We start from the raw sequence: 19,863 nt of genomic DNA on the forward strand, positions 1-19,863 counted from the left end.
AACTTCGGGTCCACACACAAGCCCATGTGCGATACGGTTAATGCAATGCAAGTCACATAGGCCGAAAGCGCAAAGGTGCATTTGTGGAGGCTGGGGAATACTGCGATTGGTAAGGATTAAAATACTTGCATTACATACCATATATACTGGAGTATAAGCCAATTTTTTTTTTTTTTTCAACACTTTTTTTGTGTTGAAAAAGACCCCCTCGGCTTATACTCGAGTGAGGGTCCCAGAAGACGGAGGGGCAGCTTTGGAGCAGCAGGTCACAGGAGGCAGGAGCCACCTGCTCCGGCTAAAGCCTGTACCCGCCGCTAAAGATAAATGAATATTCACTGCGCTGGCAGTGAATATTCATTTCTCTTTAATAGCGGGCACAGTAGTCGCAGCCACTGGCTTTCTGCAGCGGCTGGGCGATCACATGTACCTGCTAATTAAGGGAACAAATATTCACAGCCCTCCACCCCCATAGGCGTGGAGGACAGTGAATATTCATTCCCTTAAGTAGTTGCCACTAGTGATGAGCGAGTGTACTCGTTGCTTGGGTTTTCCCGAGCACGCTCGTGTGATTGAATATTTGTTAGTGTTTGGAGATTTAGTTTTCATCGCGGCAGTAGAATGATTTACAGCTACTACGCAGCCTGAGTACATGTGGAGGTTGCCTGGTTGCAAGGTAATCCCCACATGTAATCATGCTCGCTAGTAGCTGTAAATCATTCAGCTGAGGCGATGAAAGCTAAATCTCCGAGCTGTCATAAATACTTGGAGACCACCCGAGCAACGAGTACACTCGCTCATCACTAGTGAGCACACGTGATTACCCGTCCGCTACAGCTGCTGGCAATGGAACATGACGTTGTGAGACCATGCATACGAAGGCTAGGGATGAGGAGCTGTGCATACCAGGCTAGGGATGAGGAGCTGTGCATACCAGGCTAGGGATGAGGGAGCCATGCATGCCAGGCTAGGGATGAGGGGACAATGCCATACCTGGCTAGGGATGAGGGGACAATGCCATACCTGGCTAGGGATGAGGGGACAATGCCATACCTGGCTAGGGATGAGGAGCTGTGCATACCAGGCTAGGGATGAGGAGCTGTGCATACCAGGCTAGGGATGAGGAGCTGTGCATACCAGGCTAGGGATGAGGAGCTGTGCATACCAGGCTAGGGATGAGGAGCTGTGCATACCAGGCTAGGGATGAGGAGCTGTGCATACCAGGCTAGGGATGAGGAGCTGTGCATACCAGGCTAGGGATGAGGAGCTGTGCATACCAGGCTAGGGATGAGGAGCTGTGCATACCAGGCTAGGGATGAGGAGCTGTGCATACCAGGCTAGGGATGAGGAGCTGTGCATACCAGGCTAGGGATGAGGAGCTGTGCATACCAGGCTAGGGATGAGGAGCTGTGCATACCAGGCTAGGGATGAGGAGCTGTGCATACCAGGCTAGGGATGAGGAGCTGTGCATACCAGGCTAGGGATGAGGAGCTGTGCATGCCAGGCTAGGGATGAGGAGCTGTGCATGCCAGGCTAGGGATGAGGAGCTGTGCATGCCAGGCTAGGGATGAGGAGCTGTGCATGCCAGGCTAGGGATGAGGAGCTGTGCATGCCAGGCTAGGGATGAGGAGCTGTGCATACCAGGCTAGGGATGAGGAGCTGTGCATACCAGGCTAGGGATGAGGAGCTGTGCATACCAGGCTAGGGATGAGGGGACAATGCCATACCTGGCTAGGGATGAGGAGCTGTGCATGCCAGGCTAGGGATGAGGAGCTGTGCATGCCAGGCTAGGGATGAGGAGCTGTGCATGCCAGGCTAGGGATGAGGAGCTGTGCATGCCAGGCTAGGGATGAGGAGCTGTGCATGCCAGGCTAGGGATGAGGAGCTGTGCATACCAGGCTAGGGATGAGGAGCTGTGCATACCAGGCTAGGGATGAGGAGCTGTGCATACCAGGCTAGGGATGAGGAGCTGTGTATACCAGGCTAGTGATGAGGGAGCCGTGCATGCCAGGCTAGGGATGAGGAGCTGTGCATGCCAGGTTAGGGATGAGGAGCTGTGCATGCCAGGCTAGGGATGAGGAGCTGTGCATGGCAGACTAGGGATGAGGAGCTGTGCATACCAGGCTAGGGATGAGGAGCTGTGTATACCAGGCTAGTGATGAGGAGCTGTGCATACCAGGCTAGGGATGAGGAGCTGTGCATGCCAGGCTAGGGATGAGGAGCTGTGCATGCCAGGCTAGGGATGAGGAGCTGTGCATACCAGGCTAGGGATGAGGAGCTGTGTATACCAGGCTAGTGATGAGGAGCTGTGCATACCAGACTAGGGATGAGGAGCTGTGCATACCAGACTAGGGATGAGGAGCTGTGCATACCAGGCTAGGGATGAGGAGCTGTGCATACCAGGCTAGGGATGAGGAGCTGTGCATACCAGGCTAGGGATGAGGAGCTGTGCATACCAGACTAGGGATGAGGAGCTGTGCATACCAGGCTAGGGATGAGGAGCTGTGCATACCAGGCTAGGGATGAGGAGCTGTGCATACCAGGCTAGGGATGAGGAGCTGTGCATACCAGGCTAGGGATGAGGAGCTGTGCATACCAGGCTAGGGATGAGGAGCTGTGCATACCAGGCTAGGGATGAGGAGCTGTGTATACCAGGCTAGTGATGAGGGAGCCATGCATGCCAGGCTAGGGATGAGGGGACAATGCCATACCTGGCTTATACTCAAGTCAATACGTTTTTCCATTTTTTTGTGGTAAAACTAGGTGCCTCGACTTATACTCGATATACAGTACATATTTAGGAGAGATTGTGGGGAAAATGTGCTGAGACATATTTTTTTGATGCACAAGGCAGAAAAAGATAGACTTACTTAGAGAAAGTGTATGGGGCTGCATTATACAAGAGAGAGGATGGCTATCATTAAAATAATTTGGGTAGAGGGCTTCTATTTTTCTATTTACATAAGGAGCAATGAGTAATGGTAAAATTAAATAGAAGGATTTAAACAAAAATAAAAAAAATAAAATGTGCGTACTCTATTTTTCATAAAGGTGCTCTGAGTTGTACAAAACCCAAACGTGTAATAAAGCCCTTTTCTGCCATGTGGCACTTGTAGTCGTCGCTGGCCATGCAGTGCTATGGTGTTTTCACACCTGCTGTGTAAATTCTTGGGCCACATGTCTCCATGATGGTGAAAGAAAGCTCTCCTTTTTGTTGGGATCTCCAAAAGAAATGTCATCTGTTTCTGATGGAATGGCATCTTACGTTACATGCCTGTGTTTGGTTAGCTGTGCCCTTTGTCTATATATGCCTTTTGTTATTGCTGACGGAAATAGATGTATATTAACAGTCACTGTCATAAATGTTGGAGGCTTTCAAGACTGCCTTGGGGAATGACTTTTAGCCGGCACCTGTTAGAGAAACATTGTTCCTATATCTTTTTCTTTTTTGAGTGAAAATAGAGAAGAAATGATTTGTTCTGATAACATTGCTATGGCCACTATTGGGCTGAGTTTTCTACAGCCTTTTTCATTAGGATAAGAAGCAGGAACAGCCCCAGAGGTGGCATTGGGCAGCTGAGTGTGAGGGGTATATTAGAGGAAAGGGCTCTGTGTTAGCTGCGGTAACTACTGGCCTTATTTCTGATGCTAATCCTTGGGCAGAGCTGTGAGATGTCGCACCATTATTACACAAGAAATGTATTACTTAGCTGATAATGAAGTTTAATAGCTTGTCAAGAATACATGCTTACATTACAGCCTTTGGGGTTGGCATTATTTTCCACTCTGCTCTGACTAGTAGATGGGGTCCCGCCGCTAACAGTTTGATATTTGTATGTTCCAATAAACCATTTAGACAGGTTCTTGATGTAGTTTGATAATTTAGCAAACTTCTGTGTATAGCAGGATTCGTTAAAGGCATTCTCTCATCAAAAGCAGCTCTTCTCAAAATCTGGCCCTGGGGCAATTACCTGAACACTCTGGCCCCTGCTCTTGGCATTCGCAGCTATCAAGCTGATGTTGCATGGAGGGTCGTGAGCTGCTAGGCACTGTCCGGACAGCAGCCATTGCAGAGGGGGTTATTGCATAATGATGTACAGCCATCCTTGATACCTCCATTACAGTTCACGGCCTCCAGAACGGCTTCCACTATATGTTGGCTTACAGTGGATTTTCCCAGGCAGACGACCAACATCTGATATCCATTTGCCCAAGTGAGTCATGTGGAGAAGGATTGGGTTCATGCAACAGTAAATTTTAATAAGGAAATTCTTATTTGTATATACACTGCTCAAAAAAGTAAAGGGAACACTTAAACAGAATATAACTCCAAGTAAATCAAACTTCTGTGAAATCAAACTGTCTTTATCCGATTGAACACATCTGGGACATCATGTCTTGCTCCATCCACCAACGTCACGTTGCACCACAGACTGTCCAGGAGTTGGCGGATGCTTTAGTCCAGGTCTGGGAGGAGATCCCTCAGGAGACCATCCGCCGCCTCATCAGGAGCATGCCCAGGCATTGTAGGGAGGTCATACAGACACATGGAGGCCACACACACTACTGAGCATCATTTCCTTGTCTTGAGGCTGAAGTTGGATCAGCCTGTAACTTCATTTTCCACTTTGATTTTGAGCATCATTCCAACTCCAGACCTCTGTGGGATATTAGTTGTAATTTACGTTGATGATTTTTAGTTTTTATTGTCCTCAACGCATTCCACTATGTAATGAATAAAGATTTACAACTGGAATATTTCATTCAGTAATATCTAGTATAGAACAATAGGAGACAAATAAAGAGCAAATAGGGTCTTATCCTCAGGATTGCTTCTAATCAAATATGAGAGAACTGCTCACCTGGTGGTACAAAATAAAGGTGTGTAGTTTGTCAGCTGCTGCAGATCCACAGGTCGGCGCTGCGACCTCTTAGAGACATTATAATAGATGAATGTGGATAAAATCCACGCTGCTGTGACAAATAATAGATCCAGATATAGTTGTAAGGTGTTCGGGTGGTTTAGGGTACTGTCACACTCTGCAACTTTCCAACGATCACGACCAGCGGTACGACCTGGCCGTGATCGTTGGTAAGTCGTTGTGTGGTCGCTGGGGAGCTGTCACACAGACCGCTCTCCAGCGACCAACGATGCCGAAGGCCCCGGGTAACCAGGGTAAACATCGGGTTACTAAGCGCAGGGCCGCGCTTAGTAACCCGATGTTTACCCTGGTTACCATCGTAAAAGTAAAAAAAACAAAAACGTACATACTCACATTCCGGTGTCCGTTAGGTCCCTTGCAGTCTGCTTCCCGCTCTGACTGAGTGCCGCCGTAAATTGAAAGCAGATCACAGCGGTGACGTCACCGCTGTGCTCTGCTCTTACTTTCCGTCCGGCAGTCAGTCAGAGCGGGAAGCAGACTGCAAGGGACCTGACGGACACCGGAATGTGAGTATGTACTGTTTTTTTTTTTTTTTACTTTTACAATGGTAACCAGGGTAAACATCGGGTTACTAAGCGCGGCCCTGCGCTTAGTAACCCGATGTTTACCCTGGTTACAAGCGAACGCATCGTTGGATCGGTGTCACATACACCGATCCAACGATGACAGCGGGAGATCCAGCGACGAAAGAAAGTTCCAAACGATCTGCTACGACGTACGATTCTCAGCAGGGTCCCTGATCGCCGCTGCGTGTCAGACACTGCGAGATCGTATGGATATCGCTGGAACGTCACGGATCGTACCGTCGTAGCAACAAAAGTGCCACTGTGAGACAGTACCCTTATTCAACGCATTTCGAAGCTCATGGCTTCTTCTTCAGGAAGTTTCCACACAAAGATAACTTTATATATTATAAAGTTAACGATTTAGTGATATCTAGGATGTGGGATTTTAGTGTTCCCTTTATTTTTTTGAGCAGTGTATAATATTTTGTTTATCCATTAATAGTGAACACAAAGGTACGGGCCATTTATAGCCATCCCATATTAAAGCTGTAGAAGTGGCAATTATGTGTGTGTAGCGCTTTTCCGATTAAAAGTAAGTCTCTTACATGATAAGACATAGAACTTATTTTCTGTTACTGAAAATAGTATATACCATATCCCCGCAGTACAGATACAGCCTACAGCTTTGACACGTTATACATCTTGTATTTTCTGCCAATATCCTTTATAAGTTTCCATTATAAACGTTAATGGTTATTGCAGTGTATTAAAAAAGCTCATAGAGAAATTTGTAGACTTTCCTACAGGCCATTGCCTTAATAAGAGCTCTCTGTAAGCTAAATTACAATCTTGCGGGTGCCCTGCATTATGTGATCAGCCACTACATCACCGATATTACTGCGGGCTGCACAAATCTATCTCCAGTGTTCGAACTGGTAATGATACGACGCAAAGCCACCAATATCAGAATAGTGTATGGGATATTCAATAAATGTCTAGTGGGTGTGGATCCCTTCTATGAGACTTGCTCCTATCTCCAGGAGGGGGCCCTGTGTACTGCTGTCAGTATAGAGGTGGTCCGTATTCTCATTCATTTGCACATCAGTTCTGACCACTGACCAGCTCACAACAGAGACCCGTTCTTTACATGTGTGGGAATTGCACCAAGCTACAACTTGACAACATTTGGACACCTCAAACTAAGACGGCAAGATCATGATTGGAAGGCTAGAAGAAACAACGCAAAGAGAAACACAAGCGACCTGATGGCTTCATACTATCAATATAACTGCGGAGAAGACTTTGGTGGACCTAAATAGGCTTGCACAAAAGCGATCTTCCTACAGATCTATCATCCATTAAGTCGCCATGGCTACAGATAGAGTTGAAGGCCATTTGGAAAAAATAAAAAATAAAATGTCAGCCTCAAAATAGCCATAGAGCCAGGCAGGGCCTACAGTGTAATCAATGGCATCAATGTGCTCTCACTGCCCAGGAAAGCGTTAGGGGGGTTGCCATCATGTCTACCAGCTTAGTAGTAGATATTTGAGGTGACAATGCTGTATAATGGTGACATCTAACAAATGTGCACCGTGCTGAAAATGACATCCGATTAGATGATTAACCTTCCAGATTAGTCCTTAAGGTACCGTCACACTCAGCGACGCTGCAGCGAAATAGACAGCGAGCTGATCGCTGCAGCGTCGCTGTTTAGGTCGCTGTAGAGACGTCAAACACAGCAGCTCCACAACGATGCAGGAGCGATCCTGTGATGTTAACGGTGACTCACTTTTCGTTCTCACAGGTCGTTAGCTCAGGTACCGTCACACTCAGCAACTTTGCAAAGAGAACGACAACAATCCGTGACGTTGCAGCGTCCTGCATAGCGATCTCGTTGTGTTTAACACGCAGCAGCGATCTGGATCTCGCTGTGCCATCGCTGGTAGGAGCAAGAAGTCCAGAACTTTATTTTGGCGCCAGGTCGGCGTGTATCGTCATGTTTGACATCAAAAGCAACGACGCTAACAATGGATGTAATGGAGCTAACAACCAGCGAGAACGATAAGTGAGTCGCCGTTACGTCACTGGATCGCTCCTGCATCGTTCTGGAGCTGCTGTGTTTGACGTCTCTACAGCGACCTAAACAGCGACGCTCCAGCGATCTAGTTTAGGTTGGCTCGTTGTCTATATCGCTGCAGCGTTGCTGAGTGTGTCGGTACCTTTAAACATTGCTGACATCGTTGCTTTTTATGTCAAACATGACGATACACGCCGACCTGGCGACCAAATAAAGTTCTGGACTTCTAGCTCCGACCAGCGATGGCACAGCAGGATCCAGATCGCTGCTGCGTGTCAAACACGAGATCGCTCTCCAGGACGCTGCAACGTCACGGATCGTTGTCGTTCTCGTTGTAAAGTTGCTGAGTGTGAAGGTACCTTTAGACGTAGAGGCTTTTGTCCAAAATAGGACACTTCTAGGGTGTCTGTTGAGCACTGGCTTAGGATTTATGTTGAGGCAAAGGGGAGGCTGTTCTTTGATCACCTTGTTAATTTTCAAACCTGATATGGCAAAATAAAAGTAAAAAAAAAAAAAAGCTTGCTTTCTTACCATTTTAAGGCTTGTTGTCATTGCAAGGAAATATTTTTGGAAGCTAAGAACATGAGTGGCGTCCAGTTTTTGCCCACCACTATGATTCTGGTTTAATCTGATGATTCTGCACTAACCTGGTACTTTGATACAAACTGCAACAGAATATAAAATTTCAGCTGGAAGGAAAGAGAGGTGGCTATGGGCAACACTTAGAAGACCACGATCACCCGTTCAGTGTTTGGTCAGTATTTTACGTCAGTATTTTACCTCAGTATTTGTAAGCCAAAACCAGAAGCAGAACAGTCAGAGGAAAAGTATAGTAGAAACACGTCACCAGTTCTGTATTTATCACCCACTCCTGGCTTTGGCTTACAAACCCTGAGGTAAAATACTGACCGGGGGCTTTTTTTTCCGCAATCTTATTTCATAGAAAGTTGCAACAATTTTTAATATGCTTAGTTCTTCACTGATTAAACAGCAATTCATTCATATTCCTTTATTATTATTATTTATTTTTTTTTGCTTGAGCCAGGTAGGCCCCAGGACTAAACTATATAAGGTATATTTTCTTTCATTTTGGTGGTTGGACATGCTAAACTAAACACATGAACACTCATGTTTTCACTTACATTTGGGGGATGTGATTTCTTTCATGCATATTCTTGCCAAGTGAACCCAGGTCTTCCAGATTGTTGGCGTGCATCAGGCAGGGAGATTGGCTTGGCTTATGTTTGGTCTCCCATTACAGACACTAGAAGTATTCCTTATGTCTTTCTCAATTTCCACCTAGTCTTCTTTTGTTCTGTTTTTTCTTTAAGGCAGCACATAGATGATTTTGTGACGCAGGACCCCCTTTTAGCTACTGTACTAAATACCAGGTTGTTGTTCTCTGCGAATAAAGCCACAATTTTTCGTACAATCTTCCGTTTCCATCCTGTAACCTTAGAAGCACCTTTTTATGTGACCACAGTGTCTCTTTGCTGTTACACTTGGACAGAGTATTCAGCAATTAATAACCTAGAAATGCATGGATCATTTTTTTGCAGAGAGATAGAATCTAGCCTAGCAAATCCCCTTGGAGTTAGCATTGCCAGGCAGAGATTAAGCAGTTGTTTAGCCGCGGCTGGTGTGACATCAGGACAGATGCTTTTAATTATTGCTACATTTAGTTTGCAGATTTATCACAGGGTTAGGCTTTTAGCCTAAAACCCAGGCTTCTTAGTTTGTATCCACTATGCTCAAAGAAAAAAAAACAAAATCAAGGAAACTGAAGGTAATGACGTACATAACCATTTGCACCTTGTTCAGTCACCTTACTTTGACTCCCAATGCTTGAAATCTTATTTTAGGTCAAAACTGCTGAATGTAATGGAAAGCTGGTAAAGTAGCTGTCCCAGCAAAATGGTCTATCTACACCTTTTTTCTGCAAAGTGGAAGTACAGCCTGGCTCCCTCTTCAGTGTAAGGTCTGTTTCCATGTCCTGCAGTGACTGAGTGTGGATAAGTATCCGGACTGGCCACAGGTCTCCTGCCGAACTCAACAACCTGCTCAGTGGATCCGCGCTTTGCACAGACATTGCTGGCCGTACTCTGACAGTGAATGTCAGACATGAAAAACATGCCTAACGCAGTCATTCCTCCATTTAGGTCTCTTGGATGCTTACATGTATGTTCACACATCAGATTTGCATGCGGTAAATCCAAAGTGACATTCAGATTTTTGCCTCGAATGTGCGTAAGAATTAGCCTTATTTAAAGGGTAAAACACATTTGGAGATAAGTGGCTAGGTTGCCTAGATGATCATATTGATTATGAAGATTTGGAGATTATGTGGAATATACAGTAACATAAGGATGTTAGTGTCTTCTGCTTTTTCCCACAACACGGGGGGGTTGGGGGGAGGCTAACTTTTTTTTTTTTGTTTTACTGGTACAAGTGCACTGGGTTACAAAATCCAAATTTGCATGCATTGGATGCAAAATGTTTGTGGATTTGGGGAGGATCTGTGCCAAAATCCACTCATCCAATACAGAAATTGTGAATTGGGCCTGATTTATCTTTTTGGCCAATGCTTTAAATAAAATGTCGATAATTGAGGATAAACCGCAATACCATGTCGAAGAGGTATTAGAGGTTGCCTTTTTATTTTCTTTTAATTTGTGAGATTTTTATTTCTTCTACATAATATAAACTTCTAGATACGTCCGTCAGGCAGTGTTTTCTTATGGACCGTAGTTCTGTTACAATGGGCGCAGAGCACGCTGTTTTAGTTCTGTTACAATGGGTGCAGAGCACACTGTCTGGACTGCGATCTGTGGAGCCATCTATATATTTCATTGCCTAAGGTGTACTTCACCGTCTGTCTGTCGCAGAAATCTCGGGTCGCTGATTGGCCGCGACCAACAGTCGGTGCCCCCATAGCGGTTTAGCAGTCCGATACACGGACTGAGTTACACCGCGGCGTAATGCAGTGTAACGCAGTCTGTTAATGCAGCTATTAACCCTGTGTGACCAACTTTTTACTATTGATGCTGCCTATGCAGCATCAATAGTAAAAAGATCTAATGTTAAAAATAATTTAACAAAATCATTATATTCTCACTTTCCGGCGCCTTTCCCGCTCCTCGCGACACTCCGGTACCAAGAATGCATTTCAGCAATGACCGGAGATAACGTAGCGGTCTCACAAGACCGCTACATCATCACGTGTTATTGCCTCAATGCATTCTTGGGACCAGAGCGTCGCGAGGAGCATCGCTAAACGCCTGGCCTGGATCCGGGGGCCGCCGGAAGGTGAGTATATAACTATTTTTTATTTTAATTATTTTTTTTAACAGGGATATGGTGCCTACACTGCTATATACTGCGTGGGCTGTGTTATATACTGCGTGGGCTGTGTTATATACCGCGTGGGCTGTGTTATATACCGCGTGGGCTGTGTTATATACCGCGTGGGCTGTGTTATATACCGCGTGGGCTGTGTTATATACCGCGTGGGCTGTTATATACCGCGTGGGCTGTGTTATATACCGCGTGGGCTGTGTTATATACCGCGTGGGCTGTTATATACCGCGTGGGCTGTGTTATATACCGCGTGGGCTGTGTTATATACCGCGTGGGCTGTGTTATATACCGCGTGGGCTGTGTTATATACACCGCGTGGGCTGTGTTATATACACCGCGTGGGCTGTGTTATATACACCGCGTGGGCTGTGTTATATACACCGCGTGGGCTGTGTTATATACACCGCGTGGGCTGTGTTATATACACCGCGTGGGCTGTGTTATATACACCGCGTGGGCTGTGTTATATACACCGCGTGGGCTGTGTTATATACACCGCGTGGGCTGTGTTATATACACCGCGTGGGCTGTGTTATATACACCGCGTGGGCTGTGTTATATACACCGCGTGGGCTGTGTTATATACACCGCGTGGGCTGTGTTATATACACCGCGTGGGCTGTGTTATATACACCGCGTGGGCTGTGTTATATACACCGCGTGGGCTGTGTTATATACACCGCGTGGGCTGTGTTATATACACCGCGTGGGCTGTGTTATATACACCGCGTGGGCTGTGTTATATACACCGCGTGGGCTGTGTTATATACACCGCGTGGGCTGTGTTATATACACCGCGTGGGCTGTGTTATATACACCGCGTGGGCTGTGTTATATACACCGCGTGGCCTGTGTTATATACACCGCGTGGCCTGTGTTATATACACCGCGTGGCCTGTGTTATATACACCGCGTGGCCTGTGTTATATACACCGCGTGGCCTGTGTTATATACACCGCGTGGCCTGTGTTATATATACCGCGTGGCCTGTGTTATATACTACTATACATATTCTAGAATACCCGATGCGTTAGAATCTGGCCACCATCTAGTTTTTTATAATCCTGCAGAATCTGTGAGATAATTAGCATTTTGCTGTTGGCATTGATGCATGTAGATGCCGTACTTGCTGCCTTGGCCGTTTAGACCTTCCCTGTGAGGACTGTATTCAGGAGTGTATACCGTTCCTGACATTCCTCCAAACACTTCACAGGTCTCTGCCTCTTTAACTGTTTTTCTGGCAACCTGCAGAACCGGATTGCCAAGGTCATGTATAGAGCACATGCATTCATCTGAGGAGAGGGAAATCTTACTTTCTCCATGTAAATACTGTATGAAATTAGCTATTGAACATGGCAAGAGATGTTCTGGTGGATTAATGCATTGTTCTCGTCCTCCAGTCACTTATAATCCATTCTCTTCTGTTTTGTATAGATATAATGGGCTGTATTAAGAGCAAGGAGGACAAAGGTCCATCAATAAAGTACAGATCGGAACCCAAACAAGAACCTATTACCCAATATGGCGGTGACCCAACACAAGCTGCACAGTCGCCAGCTGCTAAAGGACCACCCACAAACTTCAACAGTCATTCCATGACACCGTTTGGAGGGTCTTCTGGAATTACTCCATTTGGAGGGGCTACTTCTCTATTTTCACCAGTGCCAGTTTCTTACCCCGGAGGGTTGACCGGTAAGTTTTTGAAGGATTTTATTTATTTTTATTTTTTCATAACACGTAGGCTAAAGTCACACACAGGTTTACTGTTTTTCTCAACACTATTTTGAACCAATATTACAGAGGCCAGATGTAACTTTTAAAGTTTAAAGCAGATCATTGAGAAGTCTACAAACACACACAGTTGTTTTGGCCATTTATTTGTGTGTGTTTTATATTTTTATCCCCATTACAGCATTTTTTGGTTTTGGCATTAGAACGTTGGAGAAAGCATGTTTTGATATTTTAGAAATGAAACTGAAACAAAACAAAGCAAAAATATGCCATAATACAGGATTGTAGAAAACAAAGTTTCAAGCCTGAAAATACAATTTAGAAGTGATCCAGGATTGTGTGCCTTAAAACTAACAGGCCAGTAGTTAACTACCTGTTGTATCTGGGTCAGAGTGGTCACTGACCGCTCCTGTCTGTGAATTAGCTGCTCCGTGTTCTGTTGACAGTGACGGGGTGTGACTGCCAATTTCATGCTGATTGATAGCCGACTTTCTGCAGCAGGGAGCTGGCTGTCAATTAGCATGACATTGGCAGTTACACACCCCACCAGCAGAGATTGAAAAGAAGCCACTTCTTTGTCCGCCTGATGTGAGCAGAAGCCGCTAAATTGCCAGCAGGAGCGGTCTGTGCCGGCAGAGACCTGCCCCTGGTACAGCCGGCAGGTAGTTAGTGACTACCTGCCTCGTCCTTAGGCACAATGTGTTGGTAAAAATAAAAAAAGGCCCTGATATCCCCTGACCTAGCCCTGTTTGGCTCACTTCCACATTGAGAGATGAGCAGAGCAGGTGACATCGAGTCTACTAATACTTCACCCATCCATGTGGAAGTGAACCAAGCAGGATTAACACTTTATAATGAGCATGACAGTGGAAAGTAGCCTGCTACTTAAATCAGGTTTCATGTTGTATGGAACGAGTGAGTGCCGAAAGTGTTGGCACCCTTGTAATTGTTCCAGAAAATGTTTGCAATTACATGTTTTTTTTCCTTTTGTGTGTATTGTAGCACAAAAAAAAAGAGAGGCAATTTGGACCTAATTTCTCACACAACCCCAAAAATGGGCTAGCCAAAATGGTTGGCACCCTCAACTTAATATTTGGTTGCACACCCTTTGGAATAAATAACTGCAATCAATCGCTTCCTATGACCATCAACAAGTTTCTTAAACCTCTCAACTGGAATTTTGGACCACTCTTCTTTTGCAAACTGCTCCCAGTCTCTCATATTTGAAGACGCTGGAGGAACCTCCATCTACGGTTAAACAGTTTTTGCAATAAATTTGAATTTTTATTCCACTTACCTGCTGCTCCGCTGGATTTTATTGTTTGGTTCTCATATTTGAAGGGTGCCTTCTCCAAACAGCAATTTTACGATCTCTCAACAGGTGTTCAGTGGGATTTATATCTGGACTAGTGATGAGTATACTCGTTGCTCGGGTGGTCTCGGTGTATTTGTTAGTGTTCGGAGATTTAATTTTCATCGCCACAGTTGAATGATTTACAGCTATTAGCCAGCTTGATTACATGTGGGGATTCCCTAGCAAACAGGCAACCCCCACATGTACTCAGCCTGGCTGGTAGCTGTAAATAATTCAGCTCAGGCGATGAAAACTAAATCTCTGAACACTAACAAATACTCGAAGGTCACCCGAGTGTGCTCGGGAAAGCCTGAGCAATGAGTATACACGCTCATCACTTATCTGGACCCATTAGAGACCAGTTCAGAACTCTCCAGCACTTTGTTTCCATCCATTTGTGGGTGTTTCCTGAAGTATGTTTGGGGTCATTGTCCTGCTTGAGGACCCATGACCTGGGGCACAAACCCAGCTCTCTCACTACATTGTACACTACAATCTTCAGATTTCATGATGCCTTGCACACAGTAAAGGCACACAGTGCCAGTGGTAGCAAAACCATTACAAAACATCTTTGATCCTCCACCATATTTGACTTTAGACACTATGTTCTTTTCTTTGTAGGCCTCATTCTGTTTTTGGTAAATGGTAAAATGTTGTGCTTTACCAAAAAAAAAAAAAATAATAATAAATTACTGATAGGGGTTTGTTATAAATCTCCAAAAATAATGGAAGCAATGGAGAATATCCTCGTAAAGCAAATAGATGAAGCTGCGACTCAAGGAGAAGTCATTATTATGGGGGACTTCAACTACCCTGAAATAGATTGGGGAACAGAAACCTGCAGTTCCAGCAAAGGTAATCGGTTTTTGACAACTATGAGAGACAATTACCTTTCACAGCTGGTTCAGGACCCAACAAGGAGGGGGGCACTGCTAGACCTAATATTAACCAACAGGCCAGACCGCATATCAAATATAAGGGTTGGGGGTCACTTGGGGAATAGTGATCATAAAATAATAAGTTTTCATGTAACCTTTAATAAGATGGGTAGTAGGGGGGTGACAAGGACACTAAACTTCAGGAGGGCAAATTTCCAACGGATGAGAGAGGATCTTGGTGCAATTAACTGGGACGATATCCTGAGACACAAAAATACACAAAGAAAATGGGAGACGTTCATTAGCATCCTGGATAGGACCTGTGCACAGTATATACCGTATGGGAATAAACATACTAGAAATAGGAGGAAACCAATATGGCTAAATAGAGCTGTTAGGGGTGCAATAAGGAACAAAAAGAAAGCATTTAGAGAATTAAAGGAAGTAGGTAGTGATGAGGCATTAAATGAATACAGAAAATTAAATAAATTCTGTAAAAAGCAAATCAAGGCAGCAAAGATTGAGACAGAGAGACTCATTGCCAGAGAGAGTAAAAATAATCCCAAAATATTCTTTAACTATATAAATAGTAAGAAACTAAAAAATGACAGTGTTGGCCCCCTTAAAAATAGTCTGGGTGAAATGGTGGATGAGGATGAGGAAAAAGCCAATCTGCTAAATGACTTTTTTTCATCAGTATTTACAAAAGAAAATCCCATGGCAGCCAATATGACTAGTGATAAAAATTCCCCATTAAATGTCACCTGCTTAACCCAGCAGGAAGTACAGCGGCGTCTAAAAATCACTAAAATTGACAAATCTCCGGGCCCGGATGGGATACACCCCCGAGTACTGCAGGAACTAAGTACAGTCATTGATAGACCATTATTTTTAATCTTTAAAGAGTCCATAATAACAGGGTCTGTACCACAGGACTGGCGTATAGCAAATGTGGTGCCAATATTCAAAAAAGGGGCAAAAACTGAACTCGGTAATTATAGGCCAGTAAGTTTAACCTCTACTGTGGGTAAAATCCTGGAGGGCATTCTAAGGGATGCTATACTGGAGTATCTGAAGAGGAATAACCTCATGACCCAGTATCAGCACGGGTTTACTAGGGACCGCTCATGTCAGACTAATTTGATCAGCTTCTATGAAGAGGTAAGTTCCGGACTGGACCAAGGGAACCCAGTGGACGTAGTGTATATGGACTTTTCCAAAGCTTTTGATACGGTGCCACACAAAAGGTTGATACATAAAATGAGAGTAATGGGGATAGGGGAAAATATGTGTAAGTGGGTTGAGAGCTGGCTCAGGGATAGGAAACAAAGGGTGGTTATTAATGGAGCACACTCGGACTGGGTCGCGGTTAGCAGTGGGGTACCACAGGGGTCAGTATTGGGCCCTCTTCTTTTTAACATATTTATTAATGACCTTGTAGGGGGCATTCAGAGTAGAATTTCAATATTTGCAGATGACACTAAACTCTGTAGGGTAATCAATACAGGGGAGGACAATTTTATATTACAGGATGATTTATGTAAACTAGAAGCTTGGGCTGATAAATGGCAAATGAGCTTTAATGGGGATAAATGTAAGGTCATGCACTTGGGTAGAAGTAATAAGATGTATAACTATGTGCTTAATTCTAAAACTCTGGGCAAAACCATCAATGAAAAAGACCTGGGTGTATGGGTGGATGACAGACTCATATTCAGTGGCCAGTGTCAGGCAGCTGCTACAAAGGCAAATAAAATAATGGGATGTATTAAAAGAGGCATAGATGCTCATGAGGAGAACATAATTTTACCTCTATACAAGTCACTAGTTCGACCACACTTAGAATACTGTGCACAGTTCTGGTCTCCGGTGTATAAGAAAGACATAGCTGAACTAGAGCGGGTGCAGAGAAGAGCGACCAAGGTTATTAGAGGACTGGGGGGTCTGCAATACCAAGATAGGTTATTACACTTGGGGCTATTTAGTTTGGAAAAACGAAGACTAAGGGGTGATCTTATTTTAATGTATAAATATATGAGGGGACAGTACAAAGACCTTTCTGATGATCTTTTTGATCATAGACCTGAGACAGGGACAAGGGGGCATCCTCTACGTCTGGAGGAAAGAAGGTTTAAGCATAATAACAGACGCGGATTCTTTACTGTAAGAGCAGTGAGACTATGGAACTCTCTGCCGTATGATGTTGTAATGAGTGATTCATTAATTAAATTTAAGAGGGGACTGGATACCTTTCTGGAAAAGTATAATGTTACAGGGTATATATACTAGATTCCTTGATAAGGCGTTGATCCAGGGAACTAGTCTGATTGCCGTATGTGGAGTCGGGAAGGAATTTTTTTCCCCATGGTGGAGCTTACTCTTTGCCACATGGGTTTTTTTTGCCTTCCTCTGGATCAACATGTTAGGGCATGTTAGGTTAGGCTATGGGTTGAACTAGATGGACTTAAAGTCTTCCTTCAACCTCAATAACTATGTAACTATGTAACTATCTTGTTCTCATCTGTTCCCAACACACTTTCCCAGAAGGATTTTGGCAAAGTGCAGTCTAGCTTTGTCTCTGGAAGCAGTGGGTTCCTTCTGGGTCTCCTGCCATATCGTTGCATTTCATTCAAATGTCGACCAATAGTTAGCGGTGACATTGATGCACCCGGAGCCTGCAGGACATCTTGAATTTCTTTGGTACTTGATTGGAGCTGATTATCCACCATCGAGATTATCCTGCGTTGCAACCCTTCATCAGTTTTTCTCTGCCGTCCACGTCCAGGGAGATTATACAGTGCCATGAGTTGTAAACTTCTTAATTTATGTTGCACTTCATGGACAAAGGAACATAAACATCTTTGGAGATGGACTTGTAACCTTGAGATTGTTAATATTAACCCCTTCCCGACATGTGACGGTATAGTACGTCACATGTCGGGACCCCCGCTTTGATGTGCGCTCCGGCGGTGAGCGCACATCAAAGTCGCGACATGTCAGCTGTTTTTTACAGCTGACATGTGCGCGCAATAGCGGCGGGTGAAATCGCGATCACCCGCCGCTATTAACTAGTTAAATGCCGCTGTCAAGCGCAGACAGCGGCATTTAACTACCGCATCCGGCCGTGCGGCCGGATATGAGCGCATCGCCGACCCCCGTCACATGATCGGGGGTCGGCGATGTGTCAGGAAGGTAACCATAGAGGTCCTTGAGACCTCTATGGTTACTGATTGCCGGTGGCTGTGAGCGCCCCCCTGTGGTCGGCGCTCACAGCACACCTGCAAATCTGCTGTGTAGCAGCGATCTTATGATCACTGCTGCATAGCAGAGCCGATCGGGCTGTGCCTGCTTCTAGCCTCCCATGGAGGCTATTGAAGCATGGCAAAAGTAAAAAAAAAAAGTTTTTAAAAATGTGAAAAAAATAAAAAAAATATAAAAGTTTAAATCACCCCCCTTTCGCCCCAATCAAAATAAATCAATAAAAAAAAAACCCAACCTACACATATTTGGTATCGCCGCGTTCAGAATCGCCCGATCTATCAATAAAAAAAAAGCATTAACCTGATCGCTAAATGGCGTAATGAGAAAAAAATTCGAAACGCCAGATTTACGTTTTTTTGGTCGCCACGACATTGCATTAAAATGCAATAACGGGCGATCAAAAGAACGTATCTACACCAAAATGCTATAATTAAAAACGCCAGCTCGGCACGCAAAAAATAAGCCCTCACCTGACCCCAGATCACGAAAAATGGAGACGCTACGAGTATCGGAAAATGGCGCAATTTTGTTTTGTTTTGTTTTTTGCAAAGTTTGGAATTTTTTTTCACCACTTAGGTGAAAAATAACCTAGTCATGTTAGGTGTCTATAAACTCGTAGTGACCTGGAGAATCATAATGGCAGGTCAGTTTTAGCATTTAGTGAACCTAGCAAAATAGGCAAGCAAAAAACAAGTGTGGGATTGCACTTTTTTTGCAATTTCACTGCACTTGGAATTTTTTTCCCGTTTTCTAGTACACGACATGCTAAAACCAATGATGTCGTTCAAAAGTACAACTCGTCCCGCAAAAAATAAGCCCTCACATGGCCAAATTGACGGAAAAATAAAAAAGTTATGGCTCTGGGAAGGAGGGTAGCGAAAAACGAAAATGGAAAAACGGAAAAAGCTCCGGGGGTGAAGGGGTTAATGAACATTTTTGGTTCTCAAGTCCTCACACAGTTCTCTTCTCCTCTTTCTGTTCTCCATGCTTAGTGTGGCACACAGACAAACAATGCAAAGATTGAGTAAAATTATCCCCTTTTTATCTGGTTTCACAAAGTTGTTTACCGCCATTTTGAAAAGATGCCAACAATTTTGTCCTGCCAGTTCTTGGAGTTTTGTGTTATGTCCAATTTAACTTTTAATCTTTTCTGTAATTTTGTTTCATTCCAATACACACAAAGGAAATAAACATTTATATAGCAAAACATGTGTAATTGCAATAATTTTCTGGAAGAAATCCTTTATTTTCTGGAACAACTGCAATGCCAACTTTTTTATCCATGATGAGAGAGATGAAAGTCTCTTTTATTTCCCATTTATATTGAATCTACTCCTGTCTTTGACTCAGAGCTAGAATAATAACTGAGTGTGTTTCTATCCTGAAAAACACTTGAAACTCATGGGGGCAGATTCATTTACACTGGCATTATGCATGTCTGTCTTAACGAAGTGCTTAATTAAGAGTTGCACACCACTTGTGAACTTACCACACATTCTCAGTGGTGTGCCAGTATGGGAGTAGCATTTTTTGCCTTAAAAATTGCAGTAAGTTTGCTAAATTTGATGGTGGGTGTACTAGGCTACTCCCAGTTCCTCTCATTTTAGCAGAGCAGCTTCAAAATATTGTGAAAATACCACCAGTCACACAATTTTTGTGCAACTCCTTATTTCACAAAAATGTTTGACTTTGAAAAGCATTAATCATTTTTAGGGTAAGTTCACACAGGGCGTTGTTGCTGCGTTTTTTTTTTCTTTTT

At 44.2% G+C, this 19,863-nt stretch overlaps 1 protein-coding gene across 1 annotated transcript in view; it reads left to right on the top strand.

Annotated features, from left to right (window-relative positions):
• YES1 (YES proto-oncogene 1, Src family tyrosine kinase) overlaps nt 1-19,863 on the top strand; it is a 101,037-nt gene that overhangs the window by 57,755 nt on the left and 23,419 nt on the right. Inside the window, exon 2 of the mRNA XM_077270317.1 lies at nt 12,315-12,572. Coding sequence (XP_077126432.1) covers nt 12,320-12,572 — 253 coding nt within the window. The 5' untranslated portion in view covers nt 12,315-12,319. The remainder of the gene's footprint in view (nt 1-12,314; nt 12,573-19,863) is intronic.

Source organism: Ranitomeya variabilis, chromosome 6, assembly GCF_051348905.1.
Source record: "Ranitomeya variabilis isolate aRanVar5 chromosome 6, aRanVar5.hap1, whole genome shotgun sequence".
Lineage (NCBI taxonomy): Eukaryota > Metazoa > Chordata > Amphibia > Anura > Dendrobatidae > Ranitomeya > Ranitomeya variabilis.